General features: G+C 46.4%; 1 protein-coding gene across 1 annotated transcript in view; it reads left to right on the top strand.

The window, feature by feature from the left end:
• Positions 1 to 20,796, top strand: part of KSR2 (kinase suppressor of ras 2) — a 506,187-nt gene that overhangs the window by 473,459 nt on the left and 11,932 nt on the right. The window contains exons 16-17 of the mRNA XM_063712264.1: positions 16,508 to 16,604; positions 18,171 to 18,304. Coding sequence (XP_063568334.1) covers positions 16,508 to 16,604; positions 18,171 to 18,304 — 231 coding nt within the window. The remainder of the gene's footprint in view (positions 1 to 16,507; positions 16,605 to 18,170; positions 18,305 to 20,796) is intronic.

Genomic DNA, 20,796 nt, shown 5'->3' with positions numbered 1-20,796 from the left:
CCTCCCGATGGCCGTTTTGAAGTCAGTGGTCTGTAAGAAAGACATTCTAAAGCAATTTTGGATTTGTCTCACTTGGGTGAACATTTGTCCAGCTAATTTAATGTCCAGGAGCTGCCTGGGAAGGCTCTGTGAGGATGTGATATAGGAGTTTGGGCAGGGAATTAGGGAAAGGAAGAGGCAGAAAACAGGGACTTGACATATGCTTCCACGTTTGAGTGACTGTGTGGCTGGGGCACACCCCTCCCTGATGGGTGGCAGCGGGTAGTTCAGTCTGTCTCCGCCTTGCATAACACAGGCTTGCAGATAAGCTCCCTTATTTGGCTTCATATGCACTGGCCCGAGTTCCAGTTCCTTCTCCCTCTTTCGCCCAACTCACTCCTAAGCAGAACCTTGTTGTCCCTGGACCTATGACACTTGCTGGCACTTTCTCATGTAATATGTGCCTGCCCACCAGACTCAGTATCCCTACACCTGGCACAGTGCCTGGCAGGACTCTGGAAGTGTTAGCTCAGCACATGCATAGAGGCACAAATGGTTGACCGAGTGAGCAAGTGAATGAATGGAAAGTCCATGTGACCTTAACCGCACCCCAATGCAGAGGAGAATGGCTGAAATTGAAGAAAGCCCTTCTAGTTTGAGTAGCCCAATTTCTGTTGGCCCCACCCTGATTTCTTAGAGCAGGGGTCAGCAAACCTTTTCTGTAAAGGGCTAGACAGTAAATATTTTCAGCTTTGCCATATGGTCTTTGTTACAATTCCTTAACTCTGCTATTTTAACATGAAAACAGCTGTAGACAATTTGCAGACAAAAAGTATGGCTGTCTTCCAATCAAACTTTACTATGAACACTGACATTTGAATTTCATATAATTTTCACATGGCACAAGATATTACTCTTCTTTTGAAATTGTTTCAACCATTTAAAGGAGTATCAAATCATTCTTAGCTAATGGGTCATGCAAAAAACAGGCTTTGGGCTACATTTGGCCCACGGGTCATAGTTTGCAACTCCCACCTCGGAAGCCTGGTTCTAGCAAGCCTCAGTATCTGCAGTCTTGCAAATTCTACACTCTGCAAAACCTTGACCTACAGCAGCCTGAATAGTGGGCTAGTTGGGCATGTGCTCGGGTGGCCCAGCGCTCAAGGCCTGGAAGGGGGGAGGCAGTGGAAGGCCCAGGGGCTTTGGGCAAACTGGACCCAGCTCCTGCTGCGTGTCCTGGCAGAGAGGATTACTGGGCAAGTCATTCATCCTCTTGAGCCACCACTTCCTCATTGGAGGGACGGGAGGATGAAAAGTTCCCCCTCAGGGCTGTTGTGTGGGTAGAATGAGTACAAGGCTTATCTCAGGAGCTTGGAAAACTTTGATTCCCTTGTTCCTCAGCCTCTGTTCCTTCCATTTCCAAAGAGGCCATGTAGCTTAATGGTTAGGAATAAGACCCTAGTATCAAATAGAATGAGAGTAGAATGCTAGTTCTATCTCATATATCTTAGCTACATGACCTTGGCAAATGACCTGAACTCCTTGAGTCTCAGTTTCCCCATCTGTTGGATAGGAATAACACCTGCCTTATGGGGTTAGGTTAGGATTACAATCTATGGATATGATTTATGTAAAACCTTCAGCAGAGTCCTCGTGGGGAGGTTCACAAATGCCATTTATTATTCTGAAAAGGCAGCATAGCTCTGTGTCTGCAAGCACTGGGTTTAGCTTCAGACAAAGCTGGGTTGCAGCCAGCCTGTGTCACTCAAAACACAACCTTGGGAAATTCCATCCCCCTTCTGCATTCCGGTTTCTCCATCTCCCCTGTGAAAGGAGCAGATCCAGTAATTCCTAGTGTTAGTGTACAACCTGAGTTCAAAACATTTCTATGCCTGTTTTCTCTTCTACACGTGATGTCTTACACCATGGCCAGGTAGGTTCCGTGCTCAGATAACTTCCCAGCCTCCCCTTCCTCTTACCTCCCTCCCCATCTCCTTATCTTCCCATCTCCTTCACCAAGCAACAGACCTGACCAACAGGTCCAGGGTTGATTCAGCCCCAATGGCAGAAGGGAGCAATGCCCCACACACTCCACCACGGCTGACTGCCTTACACAGGCCCTCCTCCCAGTGTCCTCAGCCTCCCTTCCTGTGACCTTTTGGGCTGTGGGGCCCATGGGTGGAAAGAACACAGCCATTTGAGGTGGAGGTTATGCCTACCACGCGTCTGCCTGCCCTTTTGTCTCTTACCAGCTACACAGTTATTAGAAAAAAAAAAATTGAACAGTAAACTCTGTCTTCCTTCATTAGGGACCCAACTTTCCCGGGCCAAGAGTGTTATTAGGTTTCTCCATAATCACCAAGCATTTGTTGTGTGCCCACTTCCAAAGAGGACCAGAGTGGGCTAAACCCTGTGCAAAAGACAGAAGGAGCAAAAATGCTTCCTCTCCTCGCAGAGTAACAGCCAGGAAGTCTCTAAAGCAAGGCTGAGCTACTTGGAGTATGAATTTGGTTCAGACTCCACTTTCTCATTTCAGTTCCCCACCGGTTCAATATTTTCCAAACAGTCTACAGAATAAACATATGTGTCTAGTTTTACTCTAGTCAGAAGTCAGAGATGCTTTTCTCATTTCTTCCTTTTTTCTCAATTTACAAAAGGAACATGCATTTATTGGAGGAAAAATTAGGAAAGAAAAGCAGCAAAGGGAAAAAAAACCTTATAAAACCTCCTAATCCCAGTAGCCAGAGATAGCTCTGCTAACACCCTGGGGGCTATCCTCTCCCTGGATTTTTAATGCATATGAATTAGGTGATATATGTGTGCAGTTTTTAAAACAGTAATTCAGGCTAACGTTGAGTTGAAAAATAAGTGTGGTTCTGGTGAGTCAACAGAAAGAACTCAGTGTTTTGATATCCTTTGATGTCTAGCCCTAGAGGGCAGGACCAGTAGTCTATTTGGTCTTTTTGCCCCTGTGGTACCTTGCTCATGGAAGAGGCTCAAAGTTCATTACTAATTTGAGCTGGGCTTGGCTCATGGTCTATTTCATGTGTTAAGACAGCAGGTAAAGGCATATCTTAGTGTATTAGTCCGTTTTCACACTGCTGATGAAGGCATACCTGAGACTAGGCAATTTACAAAAGAAAGAAATTTAATGGACTCACAGTTCCATATGGCTGGGGAGGCCTCACAATCATGGCAGAAGGTGAAAGACACATCTCACATGGCGGCAGACAAGAGAAGAGAACTTGCGCAGGGAAACTCCCCTTTATAAAGCCATCGGATTTTGTGAGACTTACTCGCTATCACGAGAATGGCACGGGAAAGACCTGCCCCCATGATTCAATTGTCTCCCACTGGGTCCCTCCCACAACACATGGGGATTGTGGGAGCTGCAATTCAAGATGAGGTTTGGGTGGGGACACAGCCAAATCGTATCACTTGGCATGAAACACAGCCCTCCTGAGCTACAGGGAACACAGGATGCTTATCCCCAAGAAGACAGAGGATAGGAGTCATTCATTCCTCTGTTTATCCATGCACTCATTCCAAGAGCAGTTCCTCAGCCCCTCCCCTGGGCCAGTGTGGACAAGCATGCATCCAGCAGCTCTGAGACCTTCCAGCTCTAGCCACCTGCAGCCTGCTTTGCTTGTCTCTGGGTAGCAGCTGGGAATTCCCAAACAGAAGCAGCAAATGCATGATAAGGATTAACATGGCCCTGCCCTGAATTTGGAGGGTGGAAGGAAAGGCCTAGAGTTGGAGCGGGGTAGTCTCAGCTGAGCTCAAAGAGCAAATGAGGGTTCAGAGGTCAGGCTCTCTGAATCTCCGGAGTCACCTGCTCTGCTAAGTCATCTTTTCCCAGTGATCTTATGAAATCCTGAAAAGAGGTGAAGGTTTGAGTCCTGAACTCAAATCCTGATAACCCTGTTGCCTACTCACTGTAGGACCCTGGCACAGGTAATTTTTACCTTCCTGCACATGAATTTCTTCATTTGTAAATCATGTCTCTCCTACTAGGGGAGATGGTGTGAGAAGTTCTCAGGACAGTGCCTTGCAGGAGAAAACTCCATCAATGGAGACCATCATCTTATCTCATTTAACCTGCAAGTACTGCTGAGTAGTGGGCATTAAAATTGGACATAAAATCACATGCACCTGTGCAAAAGACGGAAGTGGCAAGATGCTTATTTCCTGCCCTCAAAAAATAACAGCTAGGGAGTCTCCAAAGCAAGGCTGAGCCCCTTGGAATATGAATTCAATTCAGACTGTACACCCCCACCTCAGAGGTTACAAAGCACTGTGAGTTCCAAAGGTTTTAGGTAACTTGCCAAAAATCACGTAGCCAGGAAGTGGCAGATTATCTCAGGTGGTTCTGATTCTAAAGTGTATGCTCCTAACTAGGCTGACTTATTGCCCCAGTCTCCTGGTCTGTACCCACTTTAGAGAGTTATAAGAAGCATGTAATGAGGCGCTGCCCAGAAACCTTTTGCCTCTGTGCCTGGCATCCTGGTAGCACCTCTAAAGATGGTTGTCATCCTAAACAGGATGATGATGCTGCCCTGCGTGGAGGGATTTGATAAGGAGTATTATGCTAGAAGTTGTCACAAGTTAATGCAGAGTCTTTGCCTTGAAAGAACACAATGTAGTGGGAAGGGGGCCCCTGCTGCCTCTCCTTACATACCTACCCTGGTGATCCTATTAATGGAAGCACCTAGCACCTAGTTTGTTTCTCTATTGCCCTAATTATAATTTGCAATTATTTTATTTGCATATTGTCTCCCCATGAGAATGTCAGCTCATTCGAGCAAAGAGTCAGCCCTTCTTGTCACCTGCACACACCATCATTGTGACAATAAGGAAAACGTCTTTGGCCTGGCACAGTGGCTCATGCCTATAATCCTAGCACTTCAGGAGGCCAAGGCAGGTGGATCACCTGAGGTCAGGAGTTTGAGACCAGCCTGGACAACATGGTGAAACCCTGTCTCCACTAAAAATACAAAAATTAGCCAAGCGTGGTGGTACACACCTGTAATCCCAGCTACTTGGGAGGCCGAGGCAGGAGAATCGCTTGAACCCGGGACGCAGAGGTTTCAGTGAGTGGAGATTGTGCCACTGCACTGCAGCCTGGGCGACAGAGCGAGACTCCGTCTCAAAAAAAAAAAAAAGAAAAAAGAAAATATCTCTGTTCAGTGCTGGTATTTGATACGTTTCTAACTCTAACTTGCTAAACTAGTTTTGTTGTTTTGTTTTTTTACAAAAAGAGGAGCCCTCAAACTTAGGGCCTTTGGCAGACCACAGTGCCAAACTAGGATTTCACTTTGTTTTTTAATATATGTTTGTTTTCATTGTATTTATTTTTACTCTTACCTGGGGCTAGGGATTCTAGCTTTCCATCTGGCAGTGATAGAAGGTAATGACAGAAAGTATCTCTTTAAAATACACTGATTTTTCCCCCAAGGACAGTACATTTAACGAAAGCTATTAAGTGATAAATAGGAGTTGGCTGATCTGGCAAATTCATATAAATACAAGTGGGCGGATCTTGAATGATTGCAATGTGAAGGATACTGAATGAGATGTGCAGCCCCACCCTTAGGAGATGCTGAGAAAATATGATGCAGGATTGGGGAAGAGCATGTCTCAGGGTGTCTTTGGACAGTGTAAACAAAAGCAGGTCCTGGGCTGGACCCCACAATGTGACAAGAGGTAGAGGAATGCCAGGTTACCATTTCCCTGTAATTCTTCCTGGAGTGACCTGGAGGCTCACACCTCCCAGTTGGCTGCCTGTGGGGTGGGAATACTCCCTCCCTATGAAGCCTCGACCAGAGAGGGCAGAAGGTCACCCAGATGCCCAGCAGCTTGGAGTTATACAGTCTGGGGCAGAAGGGACAGCCCCTAATGGGCAGAACCCCACATCTCAGTCTTTGAAGAGCCCAGAGCAGACAGACTCTGACCTCTTTTTTTTTTTTTTGAGACGGAGTCTCCCTCTGTCACCAGGCTGGAGTGCAGTGGTGCGATCTCAGCTCACTGCAACCTCTGCCTTCCAGGTTCAAGCGATTCTCCTGCCTTGGCCTCCTGAGTAGCTGGGACTACAGGCGCACACAACCACGCCTGGCTAATTTTTGTATTTTTAGTAGAGACAGGGTTTCACCAGGTTGGCCAGGATGGTCTCGATCTCTTGACCTTGTGATCCCGCCCACCTTGGCCTCCCAAAGTGCTGGGATTACAGGTGTGAGCCACCGTGCCCGGCCGCCTCTGACCTCTGGACTTAGCAAAATCAGATTCAGTTCTGGGGAGAAGAATTCAGCAAGACAGAAAGAGAGTCTACGCTTCCTTTTTCCTTCCCCACTTCTGAGCTTTGCAGCAATATCAAAGGCTGAAGGAGGGGAGGTAGGGCCTGTATTAACAAAAGCTCAGTGCCCTCGTGGGCAGCTAGGCTCTGTCTTTGCATATTCTGATGCCTGGCAGGCCACTGTCATCTTTCTTGTCTGGCTAGGATGTGAGCCTTCCCCAGCCAGCCCCTTACTTAATGGAACTCTATAACTCTTCATTTCCTGGACACACGTTGAGTTAAGCAGGTGGCAGACAGCTGGCATTTCTCACTTGCTTTCTGGCATGTCCCATTTTTATAGGAAGCTAACCTGGCATTTTTTATTATAAAGCCCCACAGTCCCAAGGTTTAATATCTTGAGTGTTAGATTCATGAGCAATTTGGAAGTTAGAGATTGCCGGAGGCTGGAATTTGATGGAGTGTGCGACCTGTAACTTGGAATGTGATTTATTTACTCAAGGGAGGGGGAAAGAGCATGGGACAATTAAGTGGGATTTGAGTTTCAAGAAGTGGGGAATGCTTAAAAGGGAGTGAGCAGCAGAGGGGTTGTAAATCCCTCTGACAGCTGGAGTGTTTTTTAAAATAACAGCTGACTTTGAAACCAACTGCCTTGGGAGCTCAAGTCAGGCAGCGCCAGGGACTATTTGCGCCCAGCTATCTATGTCTTTTATTTGGAAGGCAAACACCTGTAGAGAGTAGCCACTGGGAGACAATCTTTGGATTCCAGCCAGATGGCCTTTGCCATGTTACTCAAGCATGCCACACGTTGTCCTACCTCAGGGCCTTTGCACTGGCTGGTTTCCCCAGCTTGGAGTTCTCTCCCCAGATTTCCACATGCCTGGCTTTTTTCTTCATTCAGCTCTCAGAATAAAGATTACCTCCCCAGAGTGGCTTTCCCTGGGAAACCCTGGCTAAAGATGCCCCCAACTCCATCTACTCTCTATCCAATAAGTCTCTGCATTCTCTTTACAGCACTTGTACCTCTCTGAAATCTCATTTATTTGTTTATTGCCTTCTTTCTCCACTGGACCTTCAGCTTGTAGGATTAAGGACTAGGTCTGTCTTGCATACAGTATCTCCTGCACCTAGAACACTGTGCCAGGACCATTCTGGCACCCATGTAGTGGATTTTGAACTTAAGAGATGACCTCTGGGCCTCCATAAAAGGAGAGTGGGCTTGAGTGGCAGTTCTCAAAGTGGGGTTCCCTGGACCCCCAGCATCAGCATTATCTGGAAACCTGTTAGAAATGCAAATCAGAAACTCTATTTGCAGGTTAAAGGTGGCTGGGGTAGTGCCAGCCACCTTTGTTTAAACAAAGCTCCCCAGGAGATTCTAGTGCCTGCTCAGGTTTGTTAACCATTGGCCTAGTGTTTAAACACCTACGGGGTCTAGGTAGGTGCTGTAAATGCAGGAAGTAGACCAGGTGTGTTACACCACAGAGTGGTGAGGACTGTGGCAAAGGAGACCGCAGGTGCAGACCCCCATAGAAGCTGTTATGTTTTGTTGGTTGTCACACCATGATGGGGATCTCACTCCCTGGAATACTGGAAGGGAAGGTCTGGCCATGGGAAGCAGCCTAAGGCACTGCATCCATTCATTCGTTCATGTGTTCAGCACCTGTAACATTAACCAGATAAACCCAGTCCCTGCTTGTATTAGTCCATTTTCACGCTGCTGACAAAGACCTACCCAAGACTGGGAAGAAAAAGAGGTTTAATTGGACTTACAGTTCCCTATGGCTGGGGAGGCCTCAGAATCATGGCGGGAGGTGAAAGACACTTCTCGTATGGCAGCAGCAAGAGAAAATGAGGAAGAAGCAAAAGCAGAAACACCTGATAAACCCATCAGATCTCGTGAGACTTATTCACTATCACGAGAATATCATGGGAAAGACTCACCCCCATGATTCAATTACCTCCCCCTGGGCCCCTCCCACAGAACATGGGGATTCTGGGAGATACAATTCAAGTTAAGATTTGGGTAGGGACACAGCCAAACCATGTAACTGTCCTCTTAGGGCTTACAGTCTGGAGGGGGAGACAGTTCATCATCATAGGCTCCAGGCAACACCTGTTCAATTACAACTACAACAGGTGTTGCAAAGGTGGAGTCCACAGTGCTTCAGGGACCTACTGGGGGGAGTGACCTAGTTGGAAAGGCCACGGGAGGCTTTTGAGGCAAGTGGGAAAAGCATTGTAGGCCAAGGAAATGGCAGAGGCAAAGGCTCGGAGATGGGCTGGTGTGATTGGAACTCTGTGAATGACAGGGAGAGTCATATGAGAAGAGGGAAAACGGTGTGTATGGGACCACCTCCAGGCACTGGGAGACTCTCTATCCAGAGAGCGCTGGGGAGTCACTGTAGCAGTGGAGTGACCTGATCAATTTTGCATTTTGAAGCAATTGCTCATAGTACTGGATGGAGAATGAATTGGGGAAGCCAGAGAGAGTGAGGAACAGTTGTCATCATTCAGGAAGAACAATTATTATTAGCAATAATATTTGTGGTAATATTATTAGTGATAATATGAGCAGCTGGTGAAGGAGTAGACACTTTAGCTGGACACTGGATGAAGCATTTGTGTGCTCTCCTCTCAACCTCACACCTGCTCACGAGGCAGCACTTACTGCCCCACTGTCTTAGTCTCTTGAAACAACAAACAACAAGAACATGGTTCTGAAAGTCAAAAGTCCAAAGTGGGTCTCATGGAGCTAAAATCAGGATGTTGGCAGGGCTGTGCTCCTTCTAGAGGTTCTAGGGGAGAATCCATTTTCTTGCCTTTTTTCCGCTTTTTAGAGGCTGCCTGCATTCCTCGGCTCGTGGCCCCCTTCTCTGTCTTCAAAGTCAGCGATGGTGGGTTGAGTCCTTCTCCCCCATCACATCCGTTCAGCCCCCCTCTTCTATCACATCTCTTTCTGCCTCTCTCTTTTGTCTCCCCCTTTGCTTTTGAAGACCCTTGTGATTACATCCATCTGGCCTGCCTGGCTAATCCAGGATAATCTGTCTATCTCAAGAGTATGACTTAATCACATCGGCAAAGTCTCCTTTGCCATGTAGGGTAAATTTTCACCAGTTCCAGGGATTAGGATGTGGACATCTTTGGAGCCATTATTCAGTTCACCACACTCCTGGTTATAGAGGCAAAGCCTGTGGCACCATGAGACACAGTGTGCCCCAAGGCTGTGGGGGCTTGAGGTGACAGAGCTGGGCTGGGAGCCAGGGTGTCAGTCCTCAGAGGTGGCTGCTCCCAGAAAAAACACCTGCTCCCCACTATTCACGCCTGGCCCCGGTACCTGGGCTTGTTGGTGAGACGTTTGGAGGAGGGAAAGGACATGGCTGCCACAGGCATTCAGACTTCTGTCCCAGCCACTGTTTTGGCAGAATGAGCCGGTCTGGACAGAGGCCCTCAGAGACAAACCTTCTAGATGGTTTTATCTCATTGTTTCTGACGAGCCCCTTTTAGGTTGGTTTATAATAAACATCTTGTACCCACAGTGCCATCTTAGCCAAAGGCTCTCTGTGTCACCTGAGATAGGGGTCAAAGGGCAGCCTTGAGGGTACTGCCTGAGGCCAGGCTGGAAGAGGTGGGGTAGCCTGCAGATAAGATGGAGAATTCCCAGGCCTTGCCCCTCTTCTTGGAGAAAGATGATTTTTGGTGTACAGAAATACTGAGAGGTGCATGTGTGCATGTGTACTAGAAGCTAGAGAGATACTAAATACACTATTGAGCCACTAAAACACTTTCTGCTGACCTCCAGATGGACTATACTACCAGCCGGCCTCGTTAATCTTCATTGCCATAGGCGATGGGGACAGTGACATTACAGCCATAGCGATGGGGACAGTGACATCACAGCCATAGGCGATGGGGACAGTGACATCACAGCCATAGGCGATGGGGACAGTGACATCACAGCCATAGGCGATGGGGACAGTGACATCACAGCCATAGGCGATGGGGACAGTGACATCACAGCCATAGGCGATGGGGACAGTGACATTACAGCTACCACTTTCTGAGAGCTTATGACATGCCAGAGACTCAGAGAAAGTTGTTAAGAAGCAAAAGATGGGTTTTCAGAACATAGCTTCCAGATCCAGGTGGCCTGCATTCAAACCCCAGTTCCTGCAATTCCACGACTGGGTATTTATCCAAAGGAACGGAAATCAGCATGTCGAAGAGAGATCTGTGCTCCCTGGTTCATTGTAGCACTCTTCACAATAGCCAAGATATGGAATCAACTTGAATCCATCAACAGATGAATGGGTCAAGAAAATGTGGCATATAAATGCAACGGAGTATTATTCAGCCTTAAAAAAAAGAAGGAAATCCTATCGTGTGTGACAACATGAATGAACCTGGCGGACATTATGCTAAGTGAAATAAGGCAGGCATAAAAAGACAAATACCGGCCAGGGGCAGTGGCTCAGGCCTGTAATCCCAGCACTTTGGGAGGCCAAGATGGGGGGATCACCTGAGGTCAGGAGTTCAAGACCAGCCTGGCCAACATGGTGAAACCCCATCCCTACTAAAAATACAAAAATTAGCCAGGTGTGGTGGTAGGCACCTGTAATCCCAGCTACTCAGGAGGCTGAGACAAGAGAATTACTTGAACCCGGGAGGCAGAGGTTGCAGTGAGCTAAGATGGCGCCACTGCACTCCAGCCTGGGTGACACAGTGAGACTCCATCTCAAAATAAATTAATTAATTAAAAGACAAATACCACATGATCTCATTTATATGTGGAATCTAAAAAAGTCAGTCATAGAAATTGAGTAGAATAGTGGTTACCAGAGAATGAGGAGTATGGGGAGTGGAGAGACTTTGATCAAAGGCCACAGAACTTCATTTAGACAGGAGGAATAAGTTCAAGAGATCTATTGAACATCATGGTGATTATAATCAATAACAATATGTTATATACTTGAAAATTGCTGAGGGAGTAGATTTTAAGTGTTCTCACCGCACACAAAAAAATGTGAGATAATGCATAAATACAATAGCTTGGTTTAGCCATTCCACATGTATACATATATCAAAACATCACGTGCTACACAATAAATATGTACAATTTTTACATGTTAAATTCATCCCAGCTCTACTTAACCCCTGAGCCTCAATTTTGTCATCTATAAAATGAGATTGATACCATGCTTCATTAAATCATTGAAGATACCTTCAATTAGAATATTCACCATTTAGGCTGGGTGCAGCGGCTCATGCCTGTAATCCCAGCACTTTGGGAGACTGAGACAGGAGGATCACTTTAGCCCAGGAGTTTGAGACCAGCCTGGACAACATAGTGAGACCCCATCTCAAAGAAAAGAATATTCACCATTTATTTTATGTGCTACAAAGAAAGAAATACAGTGCCAATGAAACTATGATCTGTCAATGATTGCAGAACACTTTCTGATTTTAGAGATGTGCATCTTTGGAATCAATGAGATACAGCAAGAATACCCACTTTGTAAGACTCTTATCCATAGGCTAGTGTCTGGCACATAGAATGTGCCCAGGACATGTCAGCCTGTATTGTTTCTGCTGTACCCATTTTACAGACATGGAAACTGAGGTTGAAGTCATTTCCGAAGGTCACCCAGCAAGTAGTAAATGCTGGAGTCGGGATTTGGACTCAGTTTGTGCTCCTCTGTTCCCTTAGCTGTGATACCTAATTAATGGCTCAAGAATCGTGTCTGATAACTGGGCACCCACACAGTGGAGGAGAAGATAGGAAGAAGATCGGGAATGGGTTCCCATCAAGGCTATGCATCCACGAGCTGGTCCTCTAGGTGTCTATATCCTCACCCATGAAATAGATATAATAGGGTTTGCTATTATATATATAGGGGTTGCAGCATTGCTAGAAGGAATCATGGAGGTGATATAGGTCCTAAGCACATGCTCAGTAGACTTTCATCCTCTTCTCCCTTCCTTTCCCCACATCCCACACTGCGAGTGGCTTTTAGGCCACCATTATTAGTCATGAGGAATTCCAAGCTCAGAGCAGTTGCTATGGACACTTGGACTGACTTGCCGGGACCATCTTAGCCTCAGTCATCCTGGACATCTGCCTGAGGCCTGCTCATCTTTAAAGCTCAGCTTTCACCTTGAACTTGTCTCCAGCTTTGTTCCTGATAAACATCCAGGTGGGCACAGCCAGGCCTGGAGCCCCAAATTCCTCTGTAGACATTGCTCATCTGCAAATACTCTTCACTGTGTAAAGACTTTAGAAAAGGATACCTTGGGTATCAGTGCCGCTTTACATTTTTTACAGATTTCAACACCATATATTAATTATATTAATTGTTAATTCTTTCCCTGCTTACTTTTTTTTTTTTTTTTTTTTTTGAGACAGGGTCTCACTCTGTCACCCAGGCTAGATTGTGGTGGTGCAATCTCCATGCACTGCAGCCTCTGCCTCCTGGACTCTAGAGATCCTCCCTCCTCAGCCTCCCAAATAGCTGGGACTACAGGCATGTGCCACTACACACAGCTAGTTTTTTTGTGTATCCGTTGTAGAATTGGGGTCTTGCCATGTTGCCCAGGCTATGACTTTTTAAAACATTTTTTGGAAGGATAACATACCTGCAAAAGTATCCAGATCGTAAAAGAACAGCCCAATGAGTTTCCACTAAGTATGTATCCATGTAACCAGCGCCCAAATCAAAACACAGAACACTGCCTTCCCCCAGCCCCCTAATAATGCTCCTTCCAGCACCTCTGCCCACCACACACACACACACAAGGGCCATCACTGTGCTGACTTTCAGCACCTAGGTCAGTTTCATTTGCTTATGCACTTTATATAAATGGAGTAGTCTTGGGTGTCAGGCTTCCTTCATTCAACATTATGTTGGTGAGCTTTATCCATGCTTTTTGCAGTTAGCAGTAGTTTGGTTATTTTTATATAGTACAGCATGAACATATTTTGTTATATGTATATATCATATTTTATCCACTTTTCTGTTGACGAACATTTGGGTTGCGTCTTAGTTTGGACTACCGTGACACAGTACTGCAGACTGAGTGGCTTAGAAACAACAGAAATTGCGCCTGTAGTCCCAGCTACTTGGGAGGCTGAGGCAGGAGAATCACTTGAACCCAGGAGGCAGAGGTTGCAGTGAGCCAAGATTGTGCCACTGCACTCCAGCCTGGATGACAGAGCGAGACTCTATCTCAAAAAAAAAAAAAAAAAAAAAAAAAACAAATTTATTTCTCGCAGTTCCAAAGGCTGAAAAGTCAAAGATCCTGTGCTAGCATGGGCAGACTCTGGGGAGGGCCGTCTTCCAGACTTTTGACTTCTCCTTGTATCCTCATATGGCAGGGAAAGAGCGAGAGAACTGGCTGGAGCCCCTTTTAAAGGAGCACTAATCCCATTCATGAGGCTCCGCTCTCGTGACTTAATTATCTTCCAAAGCCTCACCTCCTAATACCATTACACTGGGATTAGGATTTCAACGTACAGAATTGGGGACACAAACATTCAATCCATTGCAGGTTGGTTCTAGTTTGGGATTTCAACAGATAGGTTGCTGTTAACATTCTAGTTCGTGTGTAGGGGTGAATATGAGAATTCATATCTGTTGGGTACTTAGAGGAAGAATTGCTGGTTGTGGATTTGTATTAGTCCGTTTTCACACGCTAATAAAGACCTACCAGAGACTGGGTAATTTATAAAGGAAAGAGGTTTTATGGACTCACAATTCCACATGGCTGGGGAGGCCTCACAATTATGGTGAGAGACAAAGGAGAAACAAGGCACGTCTTACACGGTGGCAGGCAAGAGCGCTTGTGCAGGGGAACTCCCCTTTGTAAAACCATCAGATCTCATGAGACTTATTCAATACCAGGAGAACAGTATGGGGGAAACTGCCCCCATAATTCAATTATCTCCACCTGGCCCTGATCTTGACACGTGCAGATTATTACAATTCAAGGTGAGATTTGGGTGGGGACACAGCCAAACTATATCAGGGTTATTTGTATGTATATTTCACTTTAGTAGCTGTGCCACACTGGTGCAGTAGTTTCTCCAGAAGCTCCTGAGGTCATACGGGAGTGAGAGAAGCAAAGACTTCAGCAGCTGCTGAAGGGAAAGAGGATGTAAGGAGGGAAAGAAGACAAGGGGTGGAAATCTGAAGCTTGAGACTTTTCTGCAGTTACCCTGAGCAGGAGAGTCCGGGGAGTCTTGGATCCTGTTGGTGGTGATTTGCTCTGTGGTCTGCAATGGGGAGGGTATGTTCTGGGATCTGGCCTGTGATGAGTGTAGGTGGCTGTTCAGGATCTAAGTATCCAGGGGAAGGAATCTGCCCACAGTCTCAAATATTGAAATGTCAACATGGAGTAGTTGGCTGCTCTGCCCACCCTTCCTCCACCTCTGCTCCAGCAGCCACAGCAAACGCCCTGCCTGGGACAGCAACCTGGGGGATGCAGGGTCAGCCCTGACTCATTCTGGGCTGCCTCCTGCCAACTGGCTGGGTGACCTCCTCAGACATGTGAATCAGACTTTCTGTGAGTCAGCTACCCGGGGACTGTTGCCTTAAGTAGATGAAGAAAAAAATGTTAGTCAAAGATCATGGGTGGCCATCAGTGGCATTTTAGATGAGTATACGGATGGGTGGACAGATAAACAGTTGTGATATGTGTATAGATATATCACTTATATATATTTGTGCAAGTGTATGTGTGTCTGTTTACTATTTTATTAATCACTTACAACTTTTTATAATAGCCAGTGATCTCATGGAAAGTTACCATGAAATGTACTAGGCATAGAGAGGTGCCTACACCTTTACATGCCTGATTTCATGTGGTTCTCCTGACAACCCAGAAAGGCAGCAGCTATTGGCCCCATTTTGCAGATAATAAAACTGAAGCTCAGGGAGGTTAATGCACCCGCCCAAGGTCACACAGCCACTAAATGACAGATCAGGATTCTAACCCCTTAGTCCTACTCTAAGCCCCCATGCTCCTAACCACGGTGCTGTACTTCCCGCTGGATGCCAAGGCCTGTTTCCAACTCTTTTATCTCATTCAATCCTCGTATTCAACTACAGGGTTAAGTATTATTAGTTTCCTTTGATAGATGAGGAAACTGAGGCCCAGAGAGGTGAGGTAACCCACCTCAAGACATACAGTAAGTAAGGAGCAGAGCTGGGATTCTGAGATCCCTCTGATACCAGCGTTCTTGCTTCAACCACAGGAAATACAGTCTCAGCAAAGCCCAGGACACAAGGGCTCAGTAAATACCAAATGAATGAACACAATGCCAGGAGTATTTTAGCAATAACATCACAGGTTAAAAGAGGAAAATTCAAACTGTGATTTTGATGTAGATGGAAAATTAATTTTCACAGTGACGTTCTTTCTTCTTTTGGCCCACATTGGATACTCTGAGCCAGTCACAGTGCTAGGGGCTGGGAGTGCTATGATGAACCTAGAATTCATTCATTCAGTGACGGCTCGTGGGTGCCTGCTCTGTGCGTGCTGGGAATTGTGCTGACTGCGGAGGGACAGGACGGATGAGCATACAGGCAACTAAATGAGAAGGTGTTACTTTCAGTGCATAATGTCGTTTTTCGTCCCGTCATTCATCTTAAACTACTGGTCCTCGAAATGAACTTAATGAGGCTGAACATAGTTTGAAAAACTCTTTATCTAGACAGGCGTCTGGTTTGGGGGTGGTATTACTGGTGTTTACACATCCCCGTCCAAACAATTGACTGCATCATTTGCTGATGATACTTAATACACATCAGTCACCACTTTGCTGGTCTTTCATCACTGTCCTCACACACTGACTCCTGGCAAGTGCATGCAGCTGGCGTGAATGGCCAACAGAATGCTGTCTGAGTGGCGTCTGAGGACCCAGAAGTTGTTGATTTATGTGCTGCTTTCCACCTGTGAGCCTCTGGGATGGACTGGACGTGGCAAACCCATTTCTGGACTAGGCTAGATTCTGTGGGTGTCCTTGTCGGTCAGCCACGTTGGCCAAGTTTCTAAAGAATCTACAAGAACTTCCTCCCAGATCTCCATCCCAGAACCAGATCTGAAGTCCAGTCCCAGACCTATTATCTCATAAGCACAATAGTGGCGTGTCCACGTGTCTATGCCATCATTTGTCACTTGTAGTAACTGTCGTGGGTCACCCTCTTCTGAACGACTGCCATTAATTTATCTTGTCCTTTTGCTTTTCAGCCTCTGTAAGGGACGGACGCTCTATTCCGTTGTGAGGGATGCCAAAATCGTCTTGGATGTCAACAAAACCAGACAGATTGCTCAAGAAATTGTGAAGGTACTGTCGGCTCTAGGGCGTCCTACCTAAATCTCAGAAAGACCCAGTTTCCCCCAGAGAAGCCCCCCTACCCCAGGGCTCCTAAGATTGATGGTTGGATTTCAGACTACCAATCTGGACTTAAAAGAAATTAGACTTGACCTGAAAAATGCCAGGCCATGTGTAAGTAAGAATTCTGCCTCGATATGATCTTTAGGAACTATCTACCAATGTTTGGTTTCCATCTGGTGTCTCATCACTATGGTACTTGGACCTATGCAAGGACCAGGGGTCACATACAAGCTATTCAGCACTCTTGGTTAGGATCCACCATCCCTCGAGTCCTTGAATTCTCATGAGTGGAAACAATCTCTCTCCACTGCTGCTAGGGAAACATCAAATTGTTGGGTGTTGTTTTGGATTAAAACAAACAAGAATATTCTGTGTTTTCTGGCAGGTGCCTTATTAGTCAGTTGTACTCAAGCTTTTATTTGTCATTTGGAGGTGTTAGGACTGAGCTGCAAGACGAAATAAAAGATGTGACTGCTCACAAAGGCAAAAAAAAGAAACCACCACAACTCTAGATGTTTGCCCTTGAACGAGGCCTCCAATGGACTCTTCTCTGTGTTCTTAATGAGCAGTTATGAACATCTCTTTAGGAACTCAGTGCCTTCTGCAGCAGCAGGGAACTCATACCCTTCCCAGTTTCCCAGTGTCCCAGGGGAACTGCAAGGACGCAATGGTGGGTGACTTCACTGTCCACCCAAGTATTTGCATCAAGACAAAAGGAGGCCCAGTAAGAGTTTTCTCTAACTTGCTTCTGGGCTGTTTTATAAAAAGCAGACATTCTTCCCTCCTGGTGGCATGTCCACACCTCTCTCTTTCTCCTCAACAGTGGCTTGTCCCTGAGGTGGAGGAAAGGGGTGCAGGACCTCTGATTTTCTTCCTTTAGACTCAGTTTTCTGAAGCCACAAGGAGAAGAGGAAGAAAAAGAAATGGAATGGAATGGAATGCCTCGGGCATCCCTTCCTTTAGCTCATTCATGGAGACCCAGCATCAACCAGGAAATTAGTTCAACCAAGTCAAGGGGATTCTAACCCCTTAGTCCTACTCTAAGCCCCCATGCTCCTAACCACTGTGCTATACTTCCCACTGGATGCCAAGGCCTGTTTCCAACTCTTTATCTCGTTCAATCCTCATACTCAACTACAGGGTTAAGGTCTGACTATCTAGTCTTGTAGAAGAGTTAGTTTTTAAAGGGGAAGTGGATGAAAATGGTTGGTTGAATTCCTTTCCCTGGGGATCTTTTTGTTTCTTCTTCAGGAATCGGATGAGCAAATGGGGATGGCCTTTCTGTGGTCTGAGAGTGACAGTGGATTTGTGTCTTGGGGCCCTGCCTGTTCCCGCTTGCCATGCCTTCCCCGACCTCACCCCCAGGACCCACGGTCAGACCCCAGGCCCTGCCACTGTTGAGTGTGGTGCCATTAGGGAGCCAAGTCTTCACAACAAGCAATGTGAACTCAAGCCAGGGTGGCAGCAAGCTCTTAGGTTTTTCTCTGGCAACTCCCTGTTCCTTGCTTCTTGCAGGGCATGGGCTACCTCCACGCCAAGGGAATCCTACACAAGGACCTCAAGTCAAAGAACGTCTTCTACGACAATGGCAAAGTGGTCATCACGGACTTTGGACTCTTCAGCATTTCTGGGGTGCTGCAGGCTGGCAGGTGAGAGGCGGTGGGAGGACCCGGAGAGTTTCCTGAACAGATATGGTCAGGAGGTGGGAAGTTAGTCCAAATGGCTTTAGTGACCTAGACTCAGGGTTGGTCCTGAGGTTGCTGAGTTGAGCGGGGCAGCTACTCTACTGATGTGGGATGCCAAGGCCATGCTCTGCTTCCCCCTGGGGAGGCCAGCACCTTGCTCACCTGTCTTGTCTTTGAGTGTGTGTGATTGGACACAGAGCATCCCCAGAACTTTCAAAGCCCCTACCCTTTAATTTAACTGGAGGACTCTCTTCTAACCCTAAGTAATTCACTTGGAAGTTGAGATCACCCAAGAGGCCTTGCTCAAAGTTTTCTTAGGAATTAATTGATTTTAGTACAGGAAGAGTACAGTTAACAGCAAGGGATTTAAAGTCAGAGGCACCCATGGCCTGACACAGCTCTTCCGCTTATTAAATGTGACTTTAATCAAGCCGAACAACGTCTCTGAACTTTTAGTTCCCTTGTCTGCTAGAAAAGTGGTAGGTTTGATGGTGCCTTCCTCTATCAGTTCTTGTGAGGATAAAATGAGAACACGCATCAAGCATCCACCCAGTGCCCAATGCATCTCAAAAGCTCCCCAAAGGGTAGCTGCTGCTGAGTTGTTGTAATTAGTATTAATTTGCATATACCTCCCAGTATCACCCAGGAGAATCATTAACCGTTATTAAGTAATTAACTCTCAGCCACTACTCACCCTAGAGCAAGCCGCATTGAGTTGGCCATGTGAAAAACAGCTTGATCTCAAATAAACAACCCATAATTCAGAAAGTCTACCCTTGTGACTTTTAATTTGGACTGCGCTGTCGTCTCTCTCTCGCTCTCTCTCTCTCATTTTAAACCTCTGCATGTTTTTTCTAATCCTGCATTTTATAACGAATGGTGCATCTTTCCAGGAGCCCCACAGTTTCTCTCATTTTACCTCAGTTTCAGCTGCTTTTGAGAACCACTGATTTTTTTTTTTTTTTTTTTTTTTTTTTGAGGAATGCCCCAGGGACCCGGACAAAGTGACTCTCGTTTGTGTTATACGATACCTTGAATCTGTTATAAGTTGGACCATTTGGAATTTGACAAAACTTCACGTAGCTGTTTCTGTGTGATGAGGACCAAACAGGCGCTTAAGTTTCTTTTTCAGATTTTACTCCAACCAAGAAAGATTAACCATAGTCTACAAAACTATCTGTAGTCCCTAAGATAAGGCAGTAAGTAGGCAGTAAATATATAAATATATCAATAGATACTTGGAGAGAGTCCCTCCAGTTGGAACCCAAGAAGCCCGGGAGGGCAAGACTGTGTAGAATCCCTTCTTCCCTCTGACTCCCCAGCAGCAGTTAAGTTCCTGGTTCACCAGCAGGGAACTCATACCCTTCCCAGTTTCCCAGTGTCCCAGGGGAACTGCAAGGACGCAATGGTGGGTGACTTCACTGTCCACCCAAGTATTTGCATCAAGACAAAAGGAGGCCCAGTAAGAGTTTTCTCTAACTTGCTTCTGGGCTGTTTTATAAAAAGCAGACATTCTTCCCTCCTGGTGGCATGTCCACACCTCTCTCTTTCTCCTCAACAGTGGCTTGTCCCTGAGGTGGAGGAAAGGGGTGCAGGACCTCTGATTTTCTTCCTTTAGACTCAGTTTTCTGAAGCCATAAGGAGAAAAGGAAGAAAAAGAAATGGAATGGAATGGAATGCCTCGGGCATCCCTTCCTTTAGCTCATTCATGGAGACCCAGTGTCAACTAGGAAGTTAGTTCAACCAAGTCAAGGGCAAGGTGGCTTCTGGTCTCCTTGTCCAGACAGCAGCCCCTCCCACCCCTGCCCCAGCCAGGTTGTCAACACAAACCCAGGGAGTGCCCTCAGCAACATCTCCCAACAAGAAATTCACGTTTCCTGGCCACCCACAAGTAGCCATCCATGACTTCTTGTGCTTTTATCCTTGTTCCAGTTACATATTATTGTGCAATGAACCATCTCAAAACTTAGTGGCTTATAACAAGGTATTGTCATCCCTCATGGTTCTATGGGTTGACTGGGCTCAGCTGACCTCTTATGCTCAGTTTGTCCTGTAGGTGCCATCAGATGGGTTGAGGGGTGAAGTTGGAGACATCTGAAGGCTTCCACATTCACACAGCTGAGCTGGGCTGGCTGAAACATCTGGGGGGCTGATGGGGTCTCTCTCATCTCCCTCCTTTTCCCTCTTCATGCAGCCTCTCTGCTTGACTACATTGGGCTTCCTCACACCATGGCAGTCTCAGGGTAATCAAACTTCTTATGTCACAACTGGGTTCCACCAAAGCAAGCACATTGCAAACCATGACAGGGAGGTGGAACTCTGGGGTGTCCCATGAATCCCAGGACCTTTCCCAGGTAGTAGATTTGCCTCAATATTTATGAATACCGCCAGTGTAGCTCTAGGGATCCACAGGGTCCCCTCAGGGGTTCAGGTCCATTTACTCCCTCTTGTTTACG

The sequence above is a fragment of the Pongo abelii genome, chromosome 10 (assembly GCF_028885655.2).
Source record: "Pongo abelii isolate AG06213 chromosome 10, NHGRI_mPonAbe1-v2.0_pri, whole genome shotgun sequence".
NCBI lineage: Eukaryota > Metazoa > Chordata > Mammalia > Primates > Hominidae > Pongo > Pongo abelii.
This window is presented reverse-complemented; position numbering and strand designations above follow the sequence as displayed.